Source organism: Henckelia pumila, chromosome 3 (assembly GCF_033568475.1).
Source record: "Henckelia pumila isolate YLH828 chromosome 3, ASM3356847v2, whole genome shotgun sequence".
Taxonomy (NCBI): domain Eukaryota; kingdom Viridiplantae; phylum Streptophyta; class Magnoliopsida; order Lamiales; family Gesneriaceae; genus Henckelia; species Henckelia pumila.
In genome coordinates, this window is record NC_133122.1 from 194,096,437 (window position 1) to 194,118,025 (window position 21,589).

General features: G+C 31.3%; 1 protein-coding gene across 1 annotated transcript; it reads right to left on the reverse strand.

Annotated features, from left to right (window-relative positions):
• Positions 1-15,864: 15,864 nt before the first annotated feature.
• On the reverse strand, positions 15,865-17,172 carry LOC140891070 (serine acetyltransferase 1, chloroplastic-like). Its single transcript, XM_073299329.1, has one exon. It carries the CDS (start codon positions 17,044-17,046, stop codon positions 15,946-15,948), a length of 1,101 nt encoding a protein of 366 aa, XP_073155430.1. The 5' UTR covers positions 17,047-17,172; the 3' UTR covers positions 15,865-15,945.
• Positions 17,173-21,589: the final 4,417 nt, after the last annotated feature.

Here is a 21,589-nt window from a genome sequence, read left to right on the forward strand (position 1 = left end):
ATATGATTAAGGTTGACTCGTCTCACGGATAAAAACGTCTTCTAAAAAACTTACTCTTATTTTTAAAAGCATGAACTCGTGTAGATGGACATTAACTAGTTTGATAATTAAATAAATAAGCGTGAGTGTTTTAAATTATATTTTAGATTGTTTGTGTTTCGATGTATATTTTATTCGAATCTATTTGAAATGGTATGAATGAGATTCACATTCCTTTTCTTATTCAAATCAAATCGATATACTCGCATTTGTTCTCATTTATTTTGTCTATATACTAGATTATATAATATTCTCTATGAAACAATTTATCGTACTTCGCAAAAAAAAAATTAATAATGACCTGAAGAGGACCCCATCTCACATGAGTCAAATACCTATTGGCTCATGAGGGGTTAAATCAAGGTAAGTGCATGAGTGACATGGACCTGAGCGAGGGAGCACATGACCAACCCCCGGAGCATACTCCACAATATTTCAGCGAGAAATATGCTCCACATAGCGAACCTGCAACGCTAAAAAAATTTTTCCACGTACCTCAGGCCTTACCAACTCGCTTATGCCTCTATGGGCCAATTATCGTACTTCGTGTGATCAATAAAAATGTGTTTGGATTTATAATAAATGGGATTTGGATTTGTATTTGGATTTCGTGGAATTGAAATTTCGCTTTGGTGTTTGTTAATAATTTAAAATATAGTAGTGTGAATTGATAATATAATTTTTTAGATAAATGATATTTTGTAAAATTTGCAAAGAAAATTTGTAACTACGATTACATAAATATAATTTTTTAAAAATTTATAATAATTTTTAAAACTCAAATCCTACGAAATACCACGAAATCCGACCAATTTAATAAGAATTTCACTTAGTTAAATGAAATATCATCAAATCCCATCAAATATCAATCTCATTTCGAAATCCTATTTTACCAAACACTGGTATTTGTAATTCCGAATCCCATCAAATTCAATTGAAATCCTGCATTCGAAACACACTATAAATTACTCCTCAAGCCTCCAAGGGGTGTCCAAGTTGGTGGAGTAGGAGAACTCTTGTCCAGAGGTCAATAATTCAATTTTTCCTACCAACACCTTCTTGAACTAGCCTGTCACATAGGGCTTGCCTAGTGTGGTTTATCTGGCTAACGTAGATTGCATGCTATTGCGTTAGTTCTAGAGTTTACCCAGTGCACACCGAAAGGTAGCGACTGCGGTTTTTCAATTCATAATAATAATAAATAAATAAATAAATTACTCATCAAAGCCTCCAATGAGGTATTCAAGTTGGTGGAGTAGGGGAACTCTTGGCCAAAGGTCAGGAGTTCGATTTTCCCTACCAACATCTTCTTGGATTAGTCTGTCGCATTGAGCTTGCATTCGGTTTGTCTGACTAGCGTAATTTGCAGGCTATTACGTTAGTCCAGATGTCTACCCAATGCGCATCGAAAAATAACGAATACGGGTTCTTACATCATAAAATAAATAAAAAATAAATTATTTCGCACGGAAGTCATATCATATCATATGATATAACGTAAGTTTGGATACAAAATCTTTTAGCTTAAAAAAACATTTAATTAAGTACAATTTTTAAAATAATTTGTATTTAAAAAAAATTGAAATGGTTTTAATATTTGGATAAATGTTGAAAAGTGTTGTTTTTTTAAAAAAATTAAATAGAAGTAGAAACACAAGTCAAAATTCAAAATTAATGTCTTAATAATTGTATATTTAAAAAAATACGACGTGCATATCTGAACTATAATAATATCAGGTATGAATCAATTATCATATGCATATTTAGATCATACAGTCTTAAATCTTAATGATTATATTTTTAAAAAATACGATGTGCATCCGCGGATTACTATTCGAAAAACATTATCGATAGACATAAATATCGATAGGAATAATTATATTTAAAAAAAAAAAAACACGATGGATTACTAATCGAAAAGCAGAAGTTATCGATCGATAAAAACAGCAATTGGAAAATGTTAAAGGTTAGTTTAGTTTAGTTACAGAAGCATTTTGCTTTAAAAATTGTTTTTTTAAGTTGGTTTTCAAAAGTACTTTTTTAAGTAAAAGTTGTAGTAATTTTGTGTTTGTATAAATAGATTGAAAGCATTTTTTTAGTTGAGTTAATAAAAAAATAATTGAAAAAATATAATATGAGCTTTTAAAAAAAATCATTTGTTTTGGCTTAAATAAGTGTTTTTAAAATACTGCAAATCTATTCAAACACATTTGGAACAATAAAATCATTTTTTTATTTAAAAAAATATTTTTTATCTTCTAAATTTCTTATAAGAGCATCTCCAACCATTCTCCATTTTGGAGGATTTCTCCAAAATGGAGGATGGTTTGGCCTCTAACCATTCTCTATTTGCATTATAATACATAATTATTAATATATTACACGATTTTAATTTTAACCATATCCAATTAATATAGTTGAAAAACATATTATGTAATTTTTTTATTATATAAATATATATGTTTTAAAAAAATAAAATAGAAAATGGAGTATTTGGTAATATTTAAAGGATATGGGTTGGAGAAATTTTTTGAAAATAGAGATCACGAATCTCTATTTAGAAGATAGAGAATGAAATATAGAGGATATGTGTTGGAGATGGCATAAGTTATATCCAAACACACTCAAGTTCGACAGGTTTTGGAAATAATTGATTATCTATTTTGGTTTCTTTGGATGTAAAATATGAGATTATTATTGCGTGTATGTATGCTAATTGCTATGTACTAGACTACTAGTATAATCGCCGAAATTTGCTCGACAATAATAAAGTTCACGTAAGTATCTTAAGAATGTGTTTACTTATCTTGATAAATGAAAGATTACATAATTAATATCGATTAATCATATATTTACTTGTAAAATTGAAAATGAGCATAAATTTTTTGGCCCGTTAATGATAGGATTCACAGATAATTTTTAGTCCAGGTGGGAGAGTGAAAAAGATTTAATTCATCCAACTAAACATATTATTATTTATCCATAATCACTTTATATCCTATCAAATTATCTAATAATCATAATTTAATATATCATTGCTCAATCTCATCATTTAAAGTAAACTCAACCTAAATAAACTAAAAATATATGTATGTTGCACCTATGAAATTATCTTATAATCAAAATTTAATATATACTTTTGAGTAAAGTTAGCATAAAATAAAATTATTTGATTGAAATATTATTGTGTGTGTGTGTATATATATATATATATATATATATATATATATATATATATATTAACTTATTATTTCGTGCATGTATTAATAAAAATATTTTATGATCGATATGTCAAATTTATTATTTCTCTTGATACGTTAAAATTTCAAGAATGATTTGTTCTAATTTAAAGTTTGCGATTTATTTATACCTAATAATTAATATAGATCACCCAAATATAAAATGGGACAATTTCAAAGGAAAATTTAAAAATAAAACTATGATATTACGTATTTTATTATTTATTTTGGGAATGAGAAATTAATTATCTTCCAAACATATGGGACAATGTGATTTGACAGATTTTTCAAATATCCAATCAATTAATGAACAGATGGTTTTTCTTTTACACGATTTCACTTTATATTCGTTGAACGAATCGATACATCTCATTTTTATAATATAAAATAATATTTTTTACTATGTCATATGAAATAAGTTATATATATAAAAAAAATTGAACCGTCAAATAAAATTTTAGTAATACTCAAACAAATTTAAAATAAAAAATTTTGAATATTGGATGTCATGTTAACTCAAAAGTCAGAGACACATGGTGGGGAGGGGTCACGGACTTTGTTGATTCCTTTTCACAAAGACTTGTAAATTTCGATCAGCTTTCTTTCATTTGTTCAGTGATCAATTTAGAAGATAACTCATTAATATTTTTCACACATACATTTAAAATTATTCTATAATATTGTAAGTTAAATAAAAGTTTATAAGGAAATAATATGCAAAAGGTTTATTTGCTTTCAAAAGGGTATTTTGTTATTTAACCTCGTTCAATCATTATTTTTTTTAAATGATATCCGGTAGTATATATATATATATATATATATATATATTGCAAATAAATTTAAAAATATCATTTTTTTTAAAAAAATATTATTGATCAGATCCATTTCCCCAAATATTCCAGCTTTTTTTAGTATAATATGTTGTTCTGAACTTTGTGTTCCCTCATGTTGCCCATCAATTTATATTTGTTGCATCGCTTTTATGAATTTGTACTCTTTTAGGTGTTCTATTTAATAAGTCCAGATAAAAGTGTTTAGTACTCAAGGGAGCTGTGTGATTTTTATTACTCCTAGGTCTCGGATTTGAGATTTTGATATCAAATTATTTTACTCATTACCGAAAATTGGAGTGACCAACTAAATTCGAAGTCTAATTTCTCATAAGACTGCATTGCTTCATAGGTATGTGATACTCCGGAAAGTCAGGGGTATCAGAGCTACGAAAAGGCAAGGATAACACGGCTGGATAAAATCAGACTAGTAGCTCATCCCGGATTGAGGCGCCAGGTCAAGAAGACCAAGTCTTCATGACTTGGGCAACACCCATTTCACAGGAGCATGATCCCCACGAATGCCAAAACCCCGAGCCTTTCCGGCTTCATTGTGCATGATGGGTAAACGTGGGCAACCCCTGCACCCACGACCCAGAACGTGGCCACTATCCTGAAATTGCGGAGGCACTCTCTCACTCTAAGGTCTATAAATACCTTGCATCAGGTATCAGTAAAGGGGGTTCACCTAAAATTTTAGAATCAATATACTCATTTTTCCTTAAAAAGCTCACTTTATTTCTAAGTTTGACTTAAGCATCGGAGCGGCCCCGTCGAAAAACCTTTCGGCGCCTCACTAACGTGCTCTTATTTCCTTTCCTAGTGTGCAGATCACCTCGGTTGGGGAAGGACAAGTTACATACCATCCTCATCAACCCGTTCATCTCGTCAGGCCCACTTCACTACCCTGACAGCCCGGGCACTCGATTTTATCAACCATCATCATTGGCGCCGTCTGTGGGAAGCTTGTTCTATAGACGTAGATATGGCTTCTTGTGAACAAACACCACTGGAAGGGCCCCCGCAGGGCCGAAACATTGTATTCCTATTGAGCAGCTCGAATCATACGATCAAGATATGATACAGAAATCGTTAGCATCTGCAAGGCAGCCACAGTCAAATGAAATAACAATGTAGGAAGAAGGGAATCAGGGTAATCCGATCCTTAATACCCGAACCAAAGAAGGTGAAGAAGAGAAAAGTTCTTGGATGCACTCGATACAACCTTCTGTGGCAGATGAGCTGCATGAACTCAGGAGGAAGATACAGAAGTTGAAAGAGGAGGGTCCCAAAATGGCCTGGTCTATCAAGATCCCGGGTTGTCCTTTTTCACAGGAAGTAATAGAGGAACCCTTACCATCCCATTACAAGTCGGAAAAAATCCAAGAATATGATGGGAGTACTAACCCAGAAGAGCACTTGGCTCGGTTTGAGAATATGGCCTTGCTACATTGCTATGGAGACAAGATTAAATGTAAAGTCTTCTTAACCACTGTGGTGGATTCTGCCCAAAGATGGTTTGAGAAGTTGGAGCCGCAGAGTATTCGATCGTTTGCAAAGTTCAAGCAAGTGTTCTTGCATCACTTTAGCAGTAGCAAGAGAGACAGAAAAACTGTCTATAGCTTATTTGAGGCAAAGCAGGAAGGAGAGGAGTCTTTAAGAGCCTACATCAAAAGGTTCAATAAGACTGCTTTGGAGGTCCCAACCTGCGCCCAGGAGACCAAGATCACTGCCTTTACTCAAGGTCTTCGGGAAGGGGAATTTTTCAAGTCATTAGTGAAAAAAGCACCCCGAAATCTTGAGGATTTGTTGGCTCGGGCCGAGAAGTACATTAACATGGAAAAGGCTCGGAGTCAGAAGAAGGAGATAGCCCGGAGAGAAGGAGGCCGGGACCAGGGAAGAAGTAGGGAAATCCAGGATCTCATGGGGCGGTTGTCCCGGTATGCACCGCACCGAGGGATCCGAGACAGTGCTGTGCATGTATGTGAAGAGGGGGTTGAAGTCCAGACCCTTGTTTCTAGAGAGAAGTCTTTGAAATACTGTGCTTTTCATCAGGAAGGCACACATGACACTAGTGAATGCCGGACGTTACAGCAGAGGCAGCAGCCGCCTTATACCAAAGATGGTAAGCCGGTTCAGAAAAAATCCCGGGGTCTACCTTGGTTTCGGGGACCACGGATGACGGCTCCTCCCCAGGCTGTTATTGTTTCCCGAGAGGAGGGGAAACAAGAGACAGGCTCCTGGAAAGAGGATAGAAAATCAGGAGATGGGCCGACTAAAGGCATTATTAACATGATATCAGGGGGATCTATTGATGGATACTCGAACCGGGCTAGAAAGTCCTGGAGCCGAAGGGAGAGTTTGGGGGTCGAGGAAAGAGGACAAGGTTCAGGGCCAATCATCATATTTGGACCCCGAGACCTGTAAGGAGTAAACCTGCCACACAATGATGTCTTGTTTATATAAGCCCGGGAGGTCCCATGCCTCGGCACCCATTTAAGCCCAAGACATATATAAGCCCTTGACATTATATAATCCCGGGAGGTTCCATGCCCCGGCACCCATTTAAACCCAAGGCTTATATAAGCTCGGGAGGTTCCATGCCCCGACACCCATTTAAACCCAAGGCATATATAAGCCATTGACATTATATAAGCCCGGAAGGTTCCATGCCCCGACACCCATTTAAACCCAAGGCATATATAAGCCCTTGGCATTATATAAGCCCGGGAGGTTCCATGTCCCGACACCCATTTAAACCCAAAGCATATATAAGTCCTTGGCATTATATAAGTTCGGGAGGTTCCATGCCCCGACACCCATTTAAACCCAAGACATATATAAGCCCGGGAGGTTCCATGCCCCGACACCCATTTAAACTCAAGACATATATAAGCCCTTGACATTATATAAGCCCGAGAGGTTCCATGCCCTGACACTCATTTAAGCCCAAGGCATATATAAGCTCTTGGCATTATATAAGCCCGGGAGGTTCCATGCCTCGGCACCCATTTAAACCCAAGGCATATATAAGCCCTTGGCATTATATAAGCTCGGGAAGTTCCATGCCCCGACACCCATTTAAACCCGAGGCATTCTAAGCCTTGATGTTTACTCTTTATTTATAGGGAGGACTCAAATATTCAAGACATCACACAATGGATAATTAGAAACCTTGAATAACATTGATGATAAACAATTACAAGAGGTGGGGCTTCCACGGCCCAATTACAAAAAATATGATTAAACTATTGGGGGCGTCAGGGCATCCTCGCCTTCAATAGCTGGAGTTCCACCGGGCTGAGAGGTTTCTGCTCCATTAGTACATTTTGAACCAGGGAGGGAGTCAATGGCCTTGTCCAAATCTGGAAAGTCATGGGTATCAGAGCTACGGAGAGGCAAGGACAGCAGGGATGCTAGTCAGGACAGTGAGCAGGGCTCTAGCCTGACTATTTTAGGGAGGAGTGGTGATACCCCGAAAAATCAGGGATATCAGAGCTACGGAGAGGCAGGGACAGTAGGGATGCTAGTCAGGACAGTGAGCAGGGCTCTAGCCTGACTATTTTAGGGAGGAGTGGTGATACCCCGGGAAGTCAGGGGTATCAGAGCTACGGAGAGGCAAGGATAGCAGGGCTGGATAAAGTCAGACTAGTAGCTCATCCCGGATTGAGGCGTCAGGTCAAGAAGACCAAGTCTTCATGACTTGGGCAACACCCCTTTCACAGGAGCATGATCCCCACGATTGCCATAACCCCGAGCCTTCCAGCTTCATCGTGCATGATGGGTAAACGTGGACAACCCCTGCACCCACGACCCATATCGTGGCCACTATCCAGATCGTGGCCACTACCCTGAAATTGCGGAGGCACTCTCTCACTCTAATGTCTATAAATACCTTGCATCAGGTATCAGTAAGGGGGGTCACCTAAAAATCTTAGAATCACTATACTCATTTTTCCTTAAAAAGTCCACTACATTTCTAAGTCTGACTTAAGCATCGGAGTGGCCCCGTCGAAAAACCTTGCGGCGCCCCACTAACGTGCTCTTATTTCCTTTCCTGTTGTGCAGATCACCTCGATTGGGGAAGGACAAGTTATATATCATCCTCATCAACCCGGTCATCCCGTCAGACCCACTTCACTATCCTGACAGCCCGGGCACTCGGTTTTATCAACCATCATCAGTATGCATATCATCAAGTTTTTCTTATTGATCATGCAATTAAATCGTTGATGACTCTCATTGTAGGTAATATACAAATTAAGTAATTTTACAAAAAAAATAAAATAAATTCACTTTCTCCATTTACTGATTATTTGTTGGATCATTATTTTATCAATTTATATTACATTAAAATGTTTTTTCGCTCAGCAATATACCCTATATATGTATATATTTATATGAAAAAAACTAAGAGAGAGTGTTATTTATACTTTAAAAAATGTTAATAACATTTCACTTTATCTGTATAATTATCTAGTAGACAAGATTACCCCTAATTCATTATTTTTCTCATATAATAAAATCTCTATTTACTTTTAAAAAACTCAAATTCAATCATTTTATTTATCAACAAGTGATATCTACAAAATCTGTCTTTGTTTTTATCTTATGCAAATTAATTACAAAATAAAAAAAATCTTTCTTGATCTTAAATCTTAATTTATTCATATTATATGTCAATATTTTGTAGTATATATATTCAAAATGTTGTTCAATTTTTTTTATATATAAAATACATAAAACTGGTGGGTTACTGAATTTTGATTTACCAAGATTATGTTAAAGTGTTTGAGAAAAAATTTAAATTTACATATATTAAAAATTAAGAATAAAAATAAGAAGATATTTTATTATTTTTGAATATTTTTTGGAAAACATATAATACTTTAATGATTAAGAACATAGTTACGGTAAAGATATTGTTGAACTCTAGTCATTTCATAGAAATTCACCCTAAGTTTTAAAATAAACTAACGGTTAATTATTTATTTTTGTTTAGAAGAATGTTTCTTATACAAATATATTGACAATTCAAATTTTCATAAGATATTTGGAAACATTTTTTCCAAAAAAATTCACAAAAATTTTATCAAAATACATATTTTATATATTTTTTTACTTGTAAAACACTAAAAATATTTTTAAATTATATGTCTAAAGTCTAAACGAAACCTTAAACAATTCGGGCGGAAAGTTTCATTCTATTCATTTCTATGTTTCTGCCGCTCTAGAAAAACCAAAAGAAAAAATTATATATATATTTTGTCATCCCGATTAGATATGATCACAACCGTCCGTTTTGCCAGAAAGATTTGGATGGAGTTTCATCGAGACTTGCGAAATGAATGCTTCTCGTGATCATGATTCATGAATATGCCGACTCCGTTTCAAGATATGTCTTTTAGGTATTTTTTGGTTGAGGGATTGTATATAATACATAGATAATTAACATAACGTAATAAAAAATATAGTTAATATAATATTATATTTGATTGATAGATTATAATTTATTTAATTTGATTTAATTGATTAAATTTTATATAAAAATGTTAAATGATCATTTTATCTTTTTAACATTAAATAAAATATAAAAAATATTATTTATAAAGGGTAATATAGTAATTTAAATTCAATGATTTGATTGATGTAAGATAAATTATTAATGATTTGATTGATGTAAAATTAATAGTTAATATATGAATAAATAATATGACGAAAAGAACCGAGATTGTATGAGATAAATTATATATGGATTAATAATTTTGTGTACCAAACGATATCTTAAAATAATGTTAAAGAGAGGATAATAATATAGAGATAAATAATGTAATATGATAAAAAAAATTAAATAAAAACAATAATTAATATAATATATTTTTGATTTATTTATTAAATTTTAAATAAGATGATATGTTATTTTAAAAATTAATAAAATATGATAATATTATATATTAAGGGTAGTACATTAATTTACATTCAATGTTTTGATTGATGTAAGGTAAATAATTAATAATTTTATTAATATAAAATAAATATTTAGTATTAAGATAAATACTAAGAAAAAATAAACATAAGATTTGATAAGATAAATTATCAATGGATTAAACTTTAACGGTGAATAATAATATTCTTCCCATTTTAATTTCTAACTCAATTATTCGTATTATATTATATTATATATGATATACTTTATGTGAGTTTGGATGTTGTCTACCCACAATGTCCACCTTTGTGCCTATTCTTAAAATGACATTCAACTATTGGATGTACAATTCATAATATCCAATAGGTGAGTGTGATTGACACGTTAAGTGTACAACATATCAAAATTTTACTTGATATTTAATTATATATATACATATTGAGAGGAACACAAAAACTCACGTGAGACGATCTCACATATTAATTTTGTGAAACTTATCTTTTATTTAAATCATCTTTGCAAAAATATTACTTTGTAATAAAAAATTATTATTTATGATAAATATATTTAAATTTAATACAAAAACTATTTTTGGTGAATCTTTTTGACTTTTTCTGTGGCTGGTCTTCAAATTCACACCTGATAAAAACGGGTCTTTGCGGACAGTGGTCCCTACTGCCTTTATTAATAACTCAAGCTTATTATTAATATTATTATTATTATTATATATATTATAAAATTTAAATTATCTATTTAAAATATGGATATTAAAATTTAAAAAGTCAAAATTGGCACCAGTCAATCTCCATAATTTCCATGACAACGACATTTTTTTCAGTGCATGATTCAATTCTGTACTTGACAAGCAAAGAGTGGTGAGCAAGTAAAACCAATGATACAAAATAAAGTAGCACAATGGTCAATGAAGAATATAAGATATTCCCCTTTTTAAAAAAATTATATATAAGATTCAAAATATATATATATATATATATATATATATATATATTATTATATTAATTATATCGGCTAGAAACGTTATATAACTAAATACTTCATCTAGTTCATTTATTAAACTTAAGTTTCCAACTTATTGCACGACATATAAAATCATATTTCCAAATAATTTGATTCAATTGTTTAAATCATATTTAAAAAATTGACCACATGAGTCATGAGTGAGTGGTTAAATTTTGGCCTAAAGTGGTTGTTTGTAATGTATGTTAGGTTGCGCTTGGATTGAATGATTTGAAATCAATGGATTTCGATTATAATTTTAGTGATAACAATGAAACATAGAAAAATCTCAAATTCATAGCTTAATTATTTACACATTACTTAAATGGAGTAAAAATGATTTTAAATCACCATTTTATTGAATGAACTTGAAATCCATCACAACTACCATGAATTACTATATAAACATAAAAAAAATGGATTTGATGTTTGTGGTGCTACTTCTCTAAACAACAAAATGCATTTGAAATCCATGGATTTGAAATATTTCAATCCAAGCGAAGCCTTAAATTCTTTTGGGTCAGCTGTATGAGAGCCACGCTTGGAAAATTTGGAGTGGTGGGGGACATGCATGGTTACATCATTGGTGAAGATTTATTTGATCCATTTAGCGGAAATTTCCCTCCCAATTTTGAAAAATAGACTACTAGAAAGTAGAAAGTATGCACCAAAAATCAAAACGCGAACCCAGAAATTTTGTCGAATGAGATAAAGAACAGGAGATCACACATACATAACTTATAACATTCTTACAAATTTAGATTCTTTGTAAAGAATTAATAATAGGGTAAATTAGTGTTCAGTCCCTGAATCTAAACATAAATCCATGCTCACTTTTCTGTCAGAAAAAAAATTGTTTAAATTCTCTGGGCCCACATATTTTTTCTTGGATGAAAGTCGATATAAAACATTAAAAATATGATACGAATACATGATATTCGAGCACAAATTGTTCAAGATCGGGTATAAAAAAAATAATATTTTGAGTATAAAACCTATACATCTTTATTAATATGAACTTGCAACATATATTTGAATACTCAAAACTCATATATTTATATCAGATCTAACACATTTGGTACTCAAATATCATATATTAGTACAATATTTTCAATATTTTGTACCGATTTACATCCAAATAAGATAAAGTGTCATTAATATTAATATTTTCTTAGTACTCAAATATCATATATTTGTATTAGATCTAACACATTTGATACTCAAATATCATATATTAGTACCGTAGTTCTTATATCCGAATTTCATTCAAAGAAGACAAATGTGTCATTAATATTAATATTTGTTTACATATTTGAGTACTCAAAAATCATACATTTATATTAGATTTGAAACTGTTGATACTTAAATATCATGTATTCATATCATATTTTCAACGTTTTGTACCGAATTTCATCAGAAAAAAACATGTTAATCCAGAGAGTTTAAACAAATTTTTTTCTGACAGAAAACTAAGCATATATTTATATTTAGGTTCGAAACTGACCACCAAATTACCGTTAATAGTAACTATATTCGACAAGTAAGAGATATGCCCCTTTCATTATAGTTGTTAAACTATCATGTAAATTTTAATTTTCCCGTCGATTAATCGAAGAAGACTTTAATTAGAGTACTGAGAAAGAACAACAAAATTGGGTGTGTCTAGGGAATATGGATGTTAATGCGCGTCGCGTTGATTTAAGGTATTACCAAATCCAATAAGAACCCGAATCAACTCGAAGATAAGTAATTCGAACCGGAACCAACCCGATTTAATTTATTATTTTTAAAATTTTAGCAAAAAAGTTAAATCAAAATTAAAAACTCACGACGATGATGATGACCATATTTATTTCTCTTAAAAATTGTAATATTTTTATTTAAATATATGATAACCAAATATCGTTTATATATAACTTAAATTTGAAAGTCTAATGATATAAAATTTAAAGTATATTTGTAACACAAATTAAAGAATTTTTGAAACAGATAATTTTACATAAAATATATAAACAGTAAGTGTCTTTTGAGACGGTCTCACTCATTTATTTTTGTAAGATAAATCGATCAACTCAATCCGACCCGACCCGACCCAAATTTACAATAAAAACTAATACTTTTGTTATAAGTAATATTTTTCATGGGTCAAGTGATATAAGAGATCTATCTCGCTAAATTGATTTGGAAATCGTCTCGTATAAGTTTTTGTATACATAAAAATGTAGCCAATATTTTTTAATTTGATACAAAAATAAAATTTTAAAATTTTTGGGGAATGTCGAACCTACTCGAACGACCGATTTTCTTTTCAACTCAGATATATGAGGTCCAACCCGATCAAACCCGAACTCGAAAACCTCTATCCCTAAATCAATATTTTCTGATTGACTCGAGTCGAATCTTCGGACCGCTTCATTTTTAACACCTCTGATCAAGCCAATTGACATTTACCGAAAAAAATATGCAAGCTTTATGGCAAATATCTTTTTCACATCACCAAATGCACCGAAATTACCACACACGCCGCTCAATCATCAAAGGAATATTGTGCCTTTGAGGCATTTTCCTATAAATTTGGTGTTCATTGTTGATACGTAACAACTTACGTATGCATAGAAACAAACCTTACAATTGTCGCATTCCAAACCATCCACTTGCATGCATATGAAGTTTTCGATGTTCAAATAGGTTCTGGAGAGTAGGTGTTTTGTGTGATATATTTCTGATTCTCTTATAGTTTCAAAATTGTAATATACACTAGCAATTATGCACGCGCGATGCGTGTGTTATATATAGTATACAAATATCAACATCAAAATATAAATAAATGTAATTTAGATGAGTTATTTTGAATTGATAATATACATAGAGAAAGTTATCTTAGAATAAAATGAGGTAAAAATAGTTTAAAAAATTAGAAATAAAATTTATTATATAAGACGATAAGAAATGCAAGACGGTTGAAAAAAAAATTGAGAAATTTCAAGCGGTTTGCAAATTCAACATGGATTTGTGGATTATGAAGTGGGTTAGTAGGATGTGGAATGAGAAGTGGGAGGTTAAAAATTTAATCAAAAGATTAATTAAAAAATTAATAAAAACTCATTAAAGAATTAAACATGAAGCTGTTTTAATGAACCACTCGAAAAGTAATAAATCAAAAGATTTTGTGTAGAAAAATTGCGAAAAATGAAATAATAAAGTTGGTGTCCACAAAACAGTTTTTATAAACCCCTCAACTATAATAAAATAACTAGTAAAATGATGCACACGCATTGCGTGTATACAATAACAATCAACATGATTTTATAAGGTAAATTATATTTTAGATGAGAGAAGTTATAGTGGGGAGTGAGGAGTGGTAAGTGGGAAGTGGAGAGCCTACATGTGAAAGAAGAAATGAAAAAAAAAGGGTAAAATAGGAAAGAAAAAATGGTGTCCTCAAAAAATGATTTCTCTAACATGCTCAAGTATTATATAATAGTAGAGATAATAATAATAATAATAGAGATATAGTTATTTGTGATTATATATTGGTTGGCGTAGATGTTGGATTGGTTGTAACCTCGTTCTTCATTGCAGTACTGAATATTATTTTGGTAGACTTCGGTCTCGTAGTTTTTTTTACTCCTTACATCGGTGAGGTTTTTCAAGTTAAGAAACATTAACTAGGTAAGTTTTAATAATTTTATACAAAAATTTGATATAATTATGAATAATTCATATATGATAAAAATTCACGTCGATGAAATATATGGCCAACAAAGAGTTGAATGTTATTTCTCATTAATCCATTGGGCCTATGATCACTCACTGGCTCACTGCTTATCAATTATGCTATATAAGGATAAAGCCCATTAAACAAACTCCAAAAAATGTTTTTTTTTTTTTAAAAGAAATTACTCCAAAAAAATTTCGAGTATACTGATGTGTTAATTGGGATTTGAATTAATTCAAATTTAATTTTTTGGGAAAAAAATATTAGCAATGTTTTTGAGATGGTGTTCCATATTTTTTAGAGGCTGTGGTTGGATGGATTTTCCATATATTGATTATATTCAATTTTTCTAGGATTTCTTATTTGGTAATGTCTGGAATCCATGGGCCGGAAAATTTCATACTATCCTTATCCTTAAAAGACAAAAGTCACGATTCTAATTTCTAAGGATAATTTTCCTTTTAATTTCAGGATGATACAAATGAATTAATTAAATATTTCAAAAGTTTAAATAAATATAAAATAATAATTAAGAATTTAAAAAAAAAATTAAAAGCTGATCGTATGCCACGGAGCACGGATGGCCTTGAGCCACTTTTACGTAGCATACGTCTACGAGATTTGAATACCCATAAAGGGAATGGGAATACTACCGTTTCTATGTCTAAAGCCATAAGCAAGCATAAATAACATTTCCGTTCTAAGATCATTGATGCTTTGCTCTAAGTCATCGATTCGGTTCCCCGTCGCCGACCAATAGATCCGTGAGACAATCTCAAACATTCGGAAGAAGATTTTCACAAACAATGTCACGTCAGCAGTACTTAGGTTTTAGTATTATCCGAAACATGTCCATCTATGAAAGCCTAGAAGAAAATGGAAGCATCAATTTCTAGTTGTATCCTAACAGTTATGCAAAACGCAAACAACAAACCATAGTAAGAAAAATTTGACAAGACAAGAACCAAGTTCATAGAGTCTGTAAATAGCCAGAGTATCTATGTCTTCACAATATGATTACACATTGCTCTCCCATTACCACAATACAGAACCAACAAGCCCGAATAAGGCTCTCATTTCGAGCAATTCAAGAGCTTTGATACCCCGATGAATCTATATGTTAATAGGAGAACTCGAGTTCTCTCTGAAAAAGCATCAAGAAAACAACTCAAAGATCTAAATAACATAATCAGACCACTCAGATATATGTGATGTGTGGTCCATCGTCAAACTAGGCATTTTATCTAGCTTGATCGGATTCTCCTTCCCTCCGATCAATCTAGCAGGGTTTCCCACCGCAGTCGTTCGAGCAGGCACTTGCTTTAGCACCACAGATCCTGCACCAATCTTAGCCCCGTCTTCGATTCTAACATTTCCCAAAACACAAGTTCCTGCACCAATCAAGACACCGTCACCGATCTTCGGATGCCTGTCGCCAGAGGCCTTCCCAGTGCCACCTAATGTCACATTATGCAAGATTGATACATTGTTCCCAATCACTGCCGTTTCTCCGATCACAACTCCTGTAGCGTGATCGAGCAAAATCCCTCTGCCAATCTTGGCTCCTGGATGGATATCCACCGCAAAGACTTCGGACACTCTGTTTTGAATCAGCAGGGCCAAGATTTTCCTCCCTTGAGTCCATAAATTATGAGCTATCCTATGAGCCTGGCATGCCAAGAATCCTTTGAAATTCAAGAAGCAATGAACGTAACTGATACAAGCAGGGTCCCTTTGCTTGACCGCCTTCAAGTCATCCTGAGCTGCTCCCACGATTTCTTGATCCCCCGAGAGAACCCCTAGGAAAAGATCGTAAAGGGTGCAGCTAGGCAAACTAGAATCGCTCAATTTCAAAGAAAGATGATTCGCTAGGGCACTCTCCATGGACTCATGGGACAAAATCGAACAGAAATACCAATTCGACAAAATTGGCTCCTCCTCAACATCTGACTTAGCTTCCTCCTTCATCCTTAGCCATAAATTACCAATCCTTTCATCCGGGTCCCCGTTAGTTTCTTTCAAAACAGTGTGCGTGCTCGTGCGGAGGATGTTCGACGTTTTGCCCGGAATGGGTACGCAAGAAACAAGATCCGGGAAATTGGGTCTGCAGTATTTTACATAATCACTGAAATCACAATCATCGATCTTTGGATTGGGGTGGGGAGTTTCTGTTCTGGAGGAACGTACGCAAGTTGCCATGGTGTATGCGTAGAGCTTCGGAGGCTTGAACAAGGGCTGATGCAGTAAAAATGGGCACCGAATGGAATTTGTGGACATAGAAATGAAGGCCAAGAAAACTAGAGTGAGAATCGGAGATGAGAGAAATTTATAGAAAGCGAAGAAAGTGGATAAATGAGGAAACTAGATCTTTCTTGCACGACTATTTCTTGAAATTTTGCAGATTGAAAAAAAAAAAAAAGGAAGAAGAAGAAGAAAAAAGGAAGAAAAAAGAAAAAAGGCCAATAATTATGATTATGATAAAGAAAAAGACAAGAAGAAGGAACCTTATAATTATTACACCGATTTATCATCTTCTTGACAATTTTTTTTAGAATTTGAATATTTAAAAAATGTATATAATTAAATATTAAAAATCCGTTTAAAGTGTATGATAAGATAAATAATATAGAAATAAATAATATATTGTAATAAAAAATAAATAAAAAATAGTTAATATAAGATTTGATTTGATTGATGGATTATGATTTGTTTGATTAATAAATTATTATTTAATCTTTTTAATAATTAATAATAATATAAATAATATTATTTAAAAGGTAATATAGTAATTTAAATTTAATAATTTAATTGATGTAAGATAAATAATTAATGATTTGATTGATGTGATATAAGTAATTGAAAGATGGATAAATAATATAGCAAAAAAAACGTGAGACTAGATAAGATTATTAATACATAGATTATTAATATGCAACTTGAAACATGCCCTGATGATTTCAGGAAAGTAGATTACAAATTATCTCAATAAATATTTTTTGATTCATGACTTTCAAGAGTATCATGATAAATTCGGCATAAACTTTTGAAATAAAATCATGGACTTGTATTTTTCAAATATTAATGTCATACAAAACTACTTCCTATTTTATTCACAAAAGCCAGGTTTGTAAAGTATAATATAATTCGTATAATCGTAGTCATACAGCTGTTTTTATAATGAGAAACCTTCGTCCACTTGGTAAATCTCGAATATACACAAGAAATAGTAAACTAATGTATCAGGTTACTCATCAATTAATAAAGGTCTTTTAAATCGTTTAGTTCTGCCTTTGCTATGAAATAATTTTAAATTTATGAGTTTTAAATATATTTTTAATAATTAAAGAATTAATATCCTAAACTTCAAATATATATTTATCATATACTTGTGTTTATATAATATTTTATATTAATAAAAATGAATTTAAATTTGTTCGATAATAGTGTTGAAATCCAATCTATTTTATATAAGTTTATATAAGTAAAATATTAATTTAAATTTTGATTATTATTTTATTATTAACAATAAAATTATTATTATATATATTATTAAAAAGAATGAATCTGAAATCTTTCGAAAAAAAAAAGACGCTTGCAATCGGTTTATCCGAAAACAGATAAATTAGAATCTTAAACCAAAATTATTGGATTTCTAAATAATATTTGTGAATTTGTCTTTTTGTTATAAGCATTATTAAATTATAAAATCTATCTTTTTCATTCACAATAATTGAATGGAGATGCGTGCACTTGCGTATGATAACGAGGGTCCACGCTGCCAGTGGCCTCCAAAAAAGTGACACAACTCGAGGAGCATATTCCATTTATTCTTTATATTAATTTTCAGCCTATTTTTTTTTAATTTTTTTAAATAAATGATAATAATCCAAATTAAATTATCATAATATATATTTTGTCACTTCAGAATAAAGTAAATTTTAATTTTAAACAATAAAGTGGTCAGTAGTTAGCAAACAAAATTTTGGTTACGTGACGCACCTCCATCGTTTGTGATTCGGGTTTAGTTTAGTGCACTATTAATAATATAGATTCTATTTGGACCCATGCACTTTTAATAATGCAGTCGATTTTAGGTTCCATCCTTCAAAAAAAGAATTATTCATTTTTTAAATTAAGTTGAAACCCGTAACTTATTGCAAAAAATAATAATTTTAAATATCCAAATAAAAAATTATATATAAAAACAAATAGTTGTTGTCTAATAAAAGTTAGATGTTGACGCTGGACATAAATTGTCCGGTAAACATTGACGAATGCGATGACGCAAGTCACTCTCATGTTCTAATTTGATTTGAATTCGTCCCTCCACACATTATACTTTTTTTAAATAAAAAAAATAAACATTTGCTTTACATATATGATTACATCTCATGCCTTTTTAATAAATTTTTTATTCAAAACCGATGTTCGTTGTCATATTACGAGTCAATTTATGAGAATAAGCTCTTATTCGATCATACTCATTAAAAACATATGATAAATAATTATCATGTTGTTTAGAATTTTGATTGAATTAGTATAGTTATTAGCCAAATGGATGATTATGCCAACTTCTCTCCAATCATTTAACCAATTCAACCCATTTTTTTTTAAAGTTGGAGGTGATTAAAGTTGGAGGTGATGATTTTTTATATAATTGGGTCTCGAACCGAAATCTCATCCCATACTTAAAACTTTGGTGTCAACGTGAATAAACGTGAATAAACAATTCAACCCATTTTTGACTCTTCACTTGTTTAATTTACCGTGGTTTAATTAATTTCCAATTGTGAGCTGCAACAATCACACCATTAATTTCAAGCAAGCTCAGTCATCTTTGCCTTTTATTTAATATTTTACACAAATAATAATAATAATAATAATAATATAATAATAATAATAATAATAATAAGTATGAGGCGTAGTGAAATTGGCTTTTGTGTACCACGAAACAGCAAATGGTCAAACGATGCATCACTCTCACCACCCGTTCAACTCCTCATAAGCCGCCTTGGCCTACTCATATCACTACTCATCTTTTTTAAACGGTTTAATTTCGTGAATATCGTTTGATGTGAATAATAAAAGATTTGTTTACGGATACGTTTAGGTTGGGTTTATTTAATGGAATAAGATTACACGTGGATAAACCATATTAGTATTATTAAAATGATTTTGAAGGATTTAGAATAATTATGGATAAATACTAACATGTTTACTTTGAGTTATTAATTTTGGAATTGAAATCATGATTGAAGGATGAAATGACAGTTTTACCCTCTACTTATGATATACAATCTTATGCTTAATTTTGTATTTATATAATTTGGATTGAGTTATTTTTGAACTAAATTATTATTAATTCATACAGAGGCATTTTCATTTATCAAAACTATTAGGTATAAAAATATGTATTTTTTAAAGAAAAATAATAGAATTGATAAATCGAGTTATAAAAAAAAAGATAAACGGAAAGAAATTGGGAGGGAAACAAAAGAATTGAAGGAGGGTAGATTAGGATTTATGTGTATTTTTTTTCACAAATATTGGTTAGGATGTGTTATCCCTTGTGTAATTAAGGATGACTAATCTCATAAATTAGGGTTAAAAAACAAGCTTTGAGATTTGAGAGATTTGATTTTTTTTAAAATAAATAATGGATTAAGTTGAATTAATAAGTTTATCATATTATTATCAATCTAAGTATATTCTGCTCGAGTTATATAAATGAGCTAGTTTATAAATCGTTATGTTATCTATTTGAATTGATTTATCATCCCAAGTCATCATCGTCAAATGATGCCAACTTGTTTCTTTAATTTTATGACATCGGAATGAAATTTCTATATTCTATACCCATCAATGTGATTTATTCTTTTCTTAGTCAAGTTACATTCCACAATCCAAATATATTATTATAAATTGCGTTTGTGCTTAGGATATGATTCTCCGTCCCCATATTTGACATATTAGATTAGATGAAGTCATAATAAACCAACCTTAATCTCTAAATGTTGTATATGTTACATGGGGTGATTTTCATCTTGTACAAGTACAACATCCACCATACATTGAACATGAGGTCCATACAATCCAATGAATGATCCAGATCTACGAGGCATACCTATTAACCAATTATGTTATATTTCAACTCTATTGCATTCTCGATGTATCTATTTTTCCATTCAGTCTAAAACAAACACTAATAAGTGTGAGCTCCACGCCTAATGGTCTTCTTTTCTTATTTTTTTTAACTTCATTTTATTCACCCCTTTTGTTGTATAAATACATATCTTCATCGCTGATCAGTGATCACCCTAAAATGGTGGTGGAAGGACAAAAATAGAAGAAAAAAGGGACCATATACTTGTCGCACGCATGAAAATGATGGAGATTAGAGGATTCGAATGAGAGGTAGAGGGACATCACACATCGATTACTATTATATACAACAGAATAGCACCCGATATTAATTATACGGATTAGGATCCCCTACTGTGGGGATCCCCACAATGCTTTCCTTGTTTTTTTTTTCCGTTTGTTTTCACTTTTTTTTTTTTTTTCAAATTTTATATTTTTTTAATTCTTTAACTCAAAAAGTTTATTTTTCATCTTAAAAAAAAAAAAACCAAATTGGCTTTTTTTTATTTTCTAATTTTTTTCAATTTTCCTTTTCAATTTTTTAATCCGGTTTTATTTTTTTGGAAAACAATTTTTTGCCATCGTCTATTTTTTCTTCTTTTCAATTCAAGTTTTTTAAAATTTACAATAGTGGTGGAGAGAAAATTCTAAAATATTGGGACCTGAATATTCCGAACCC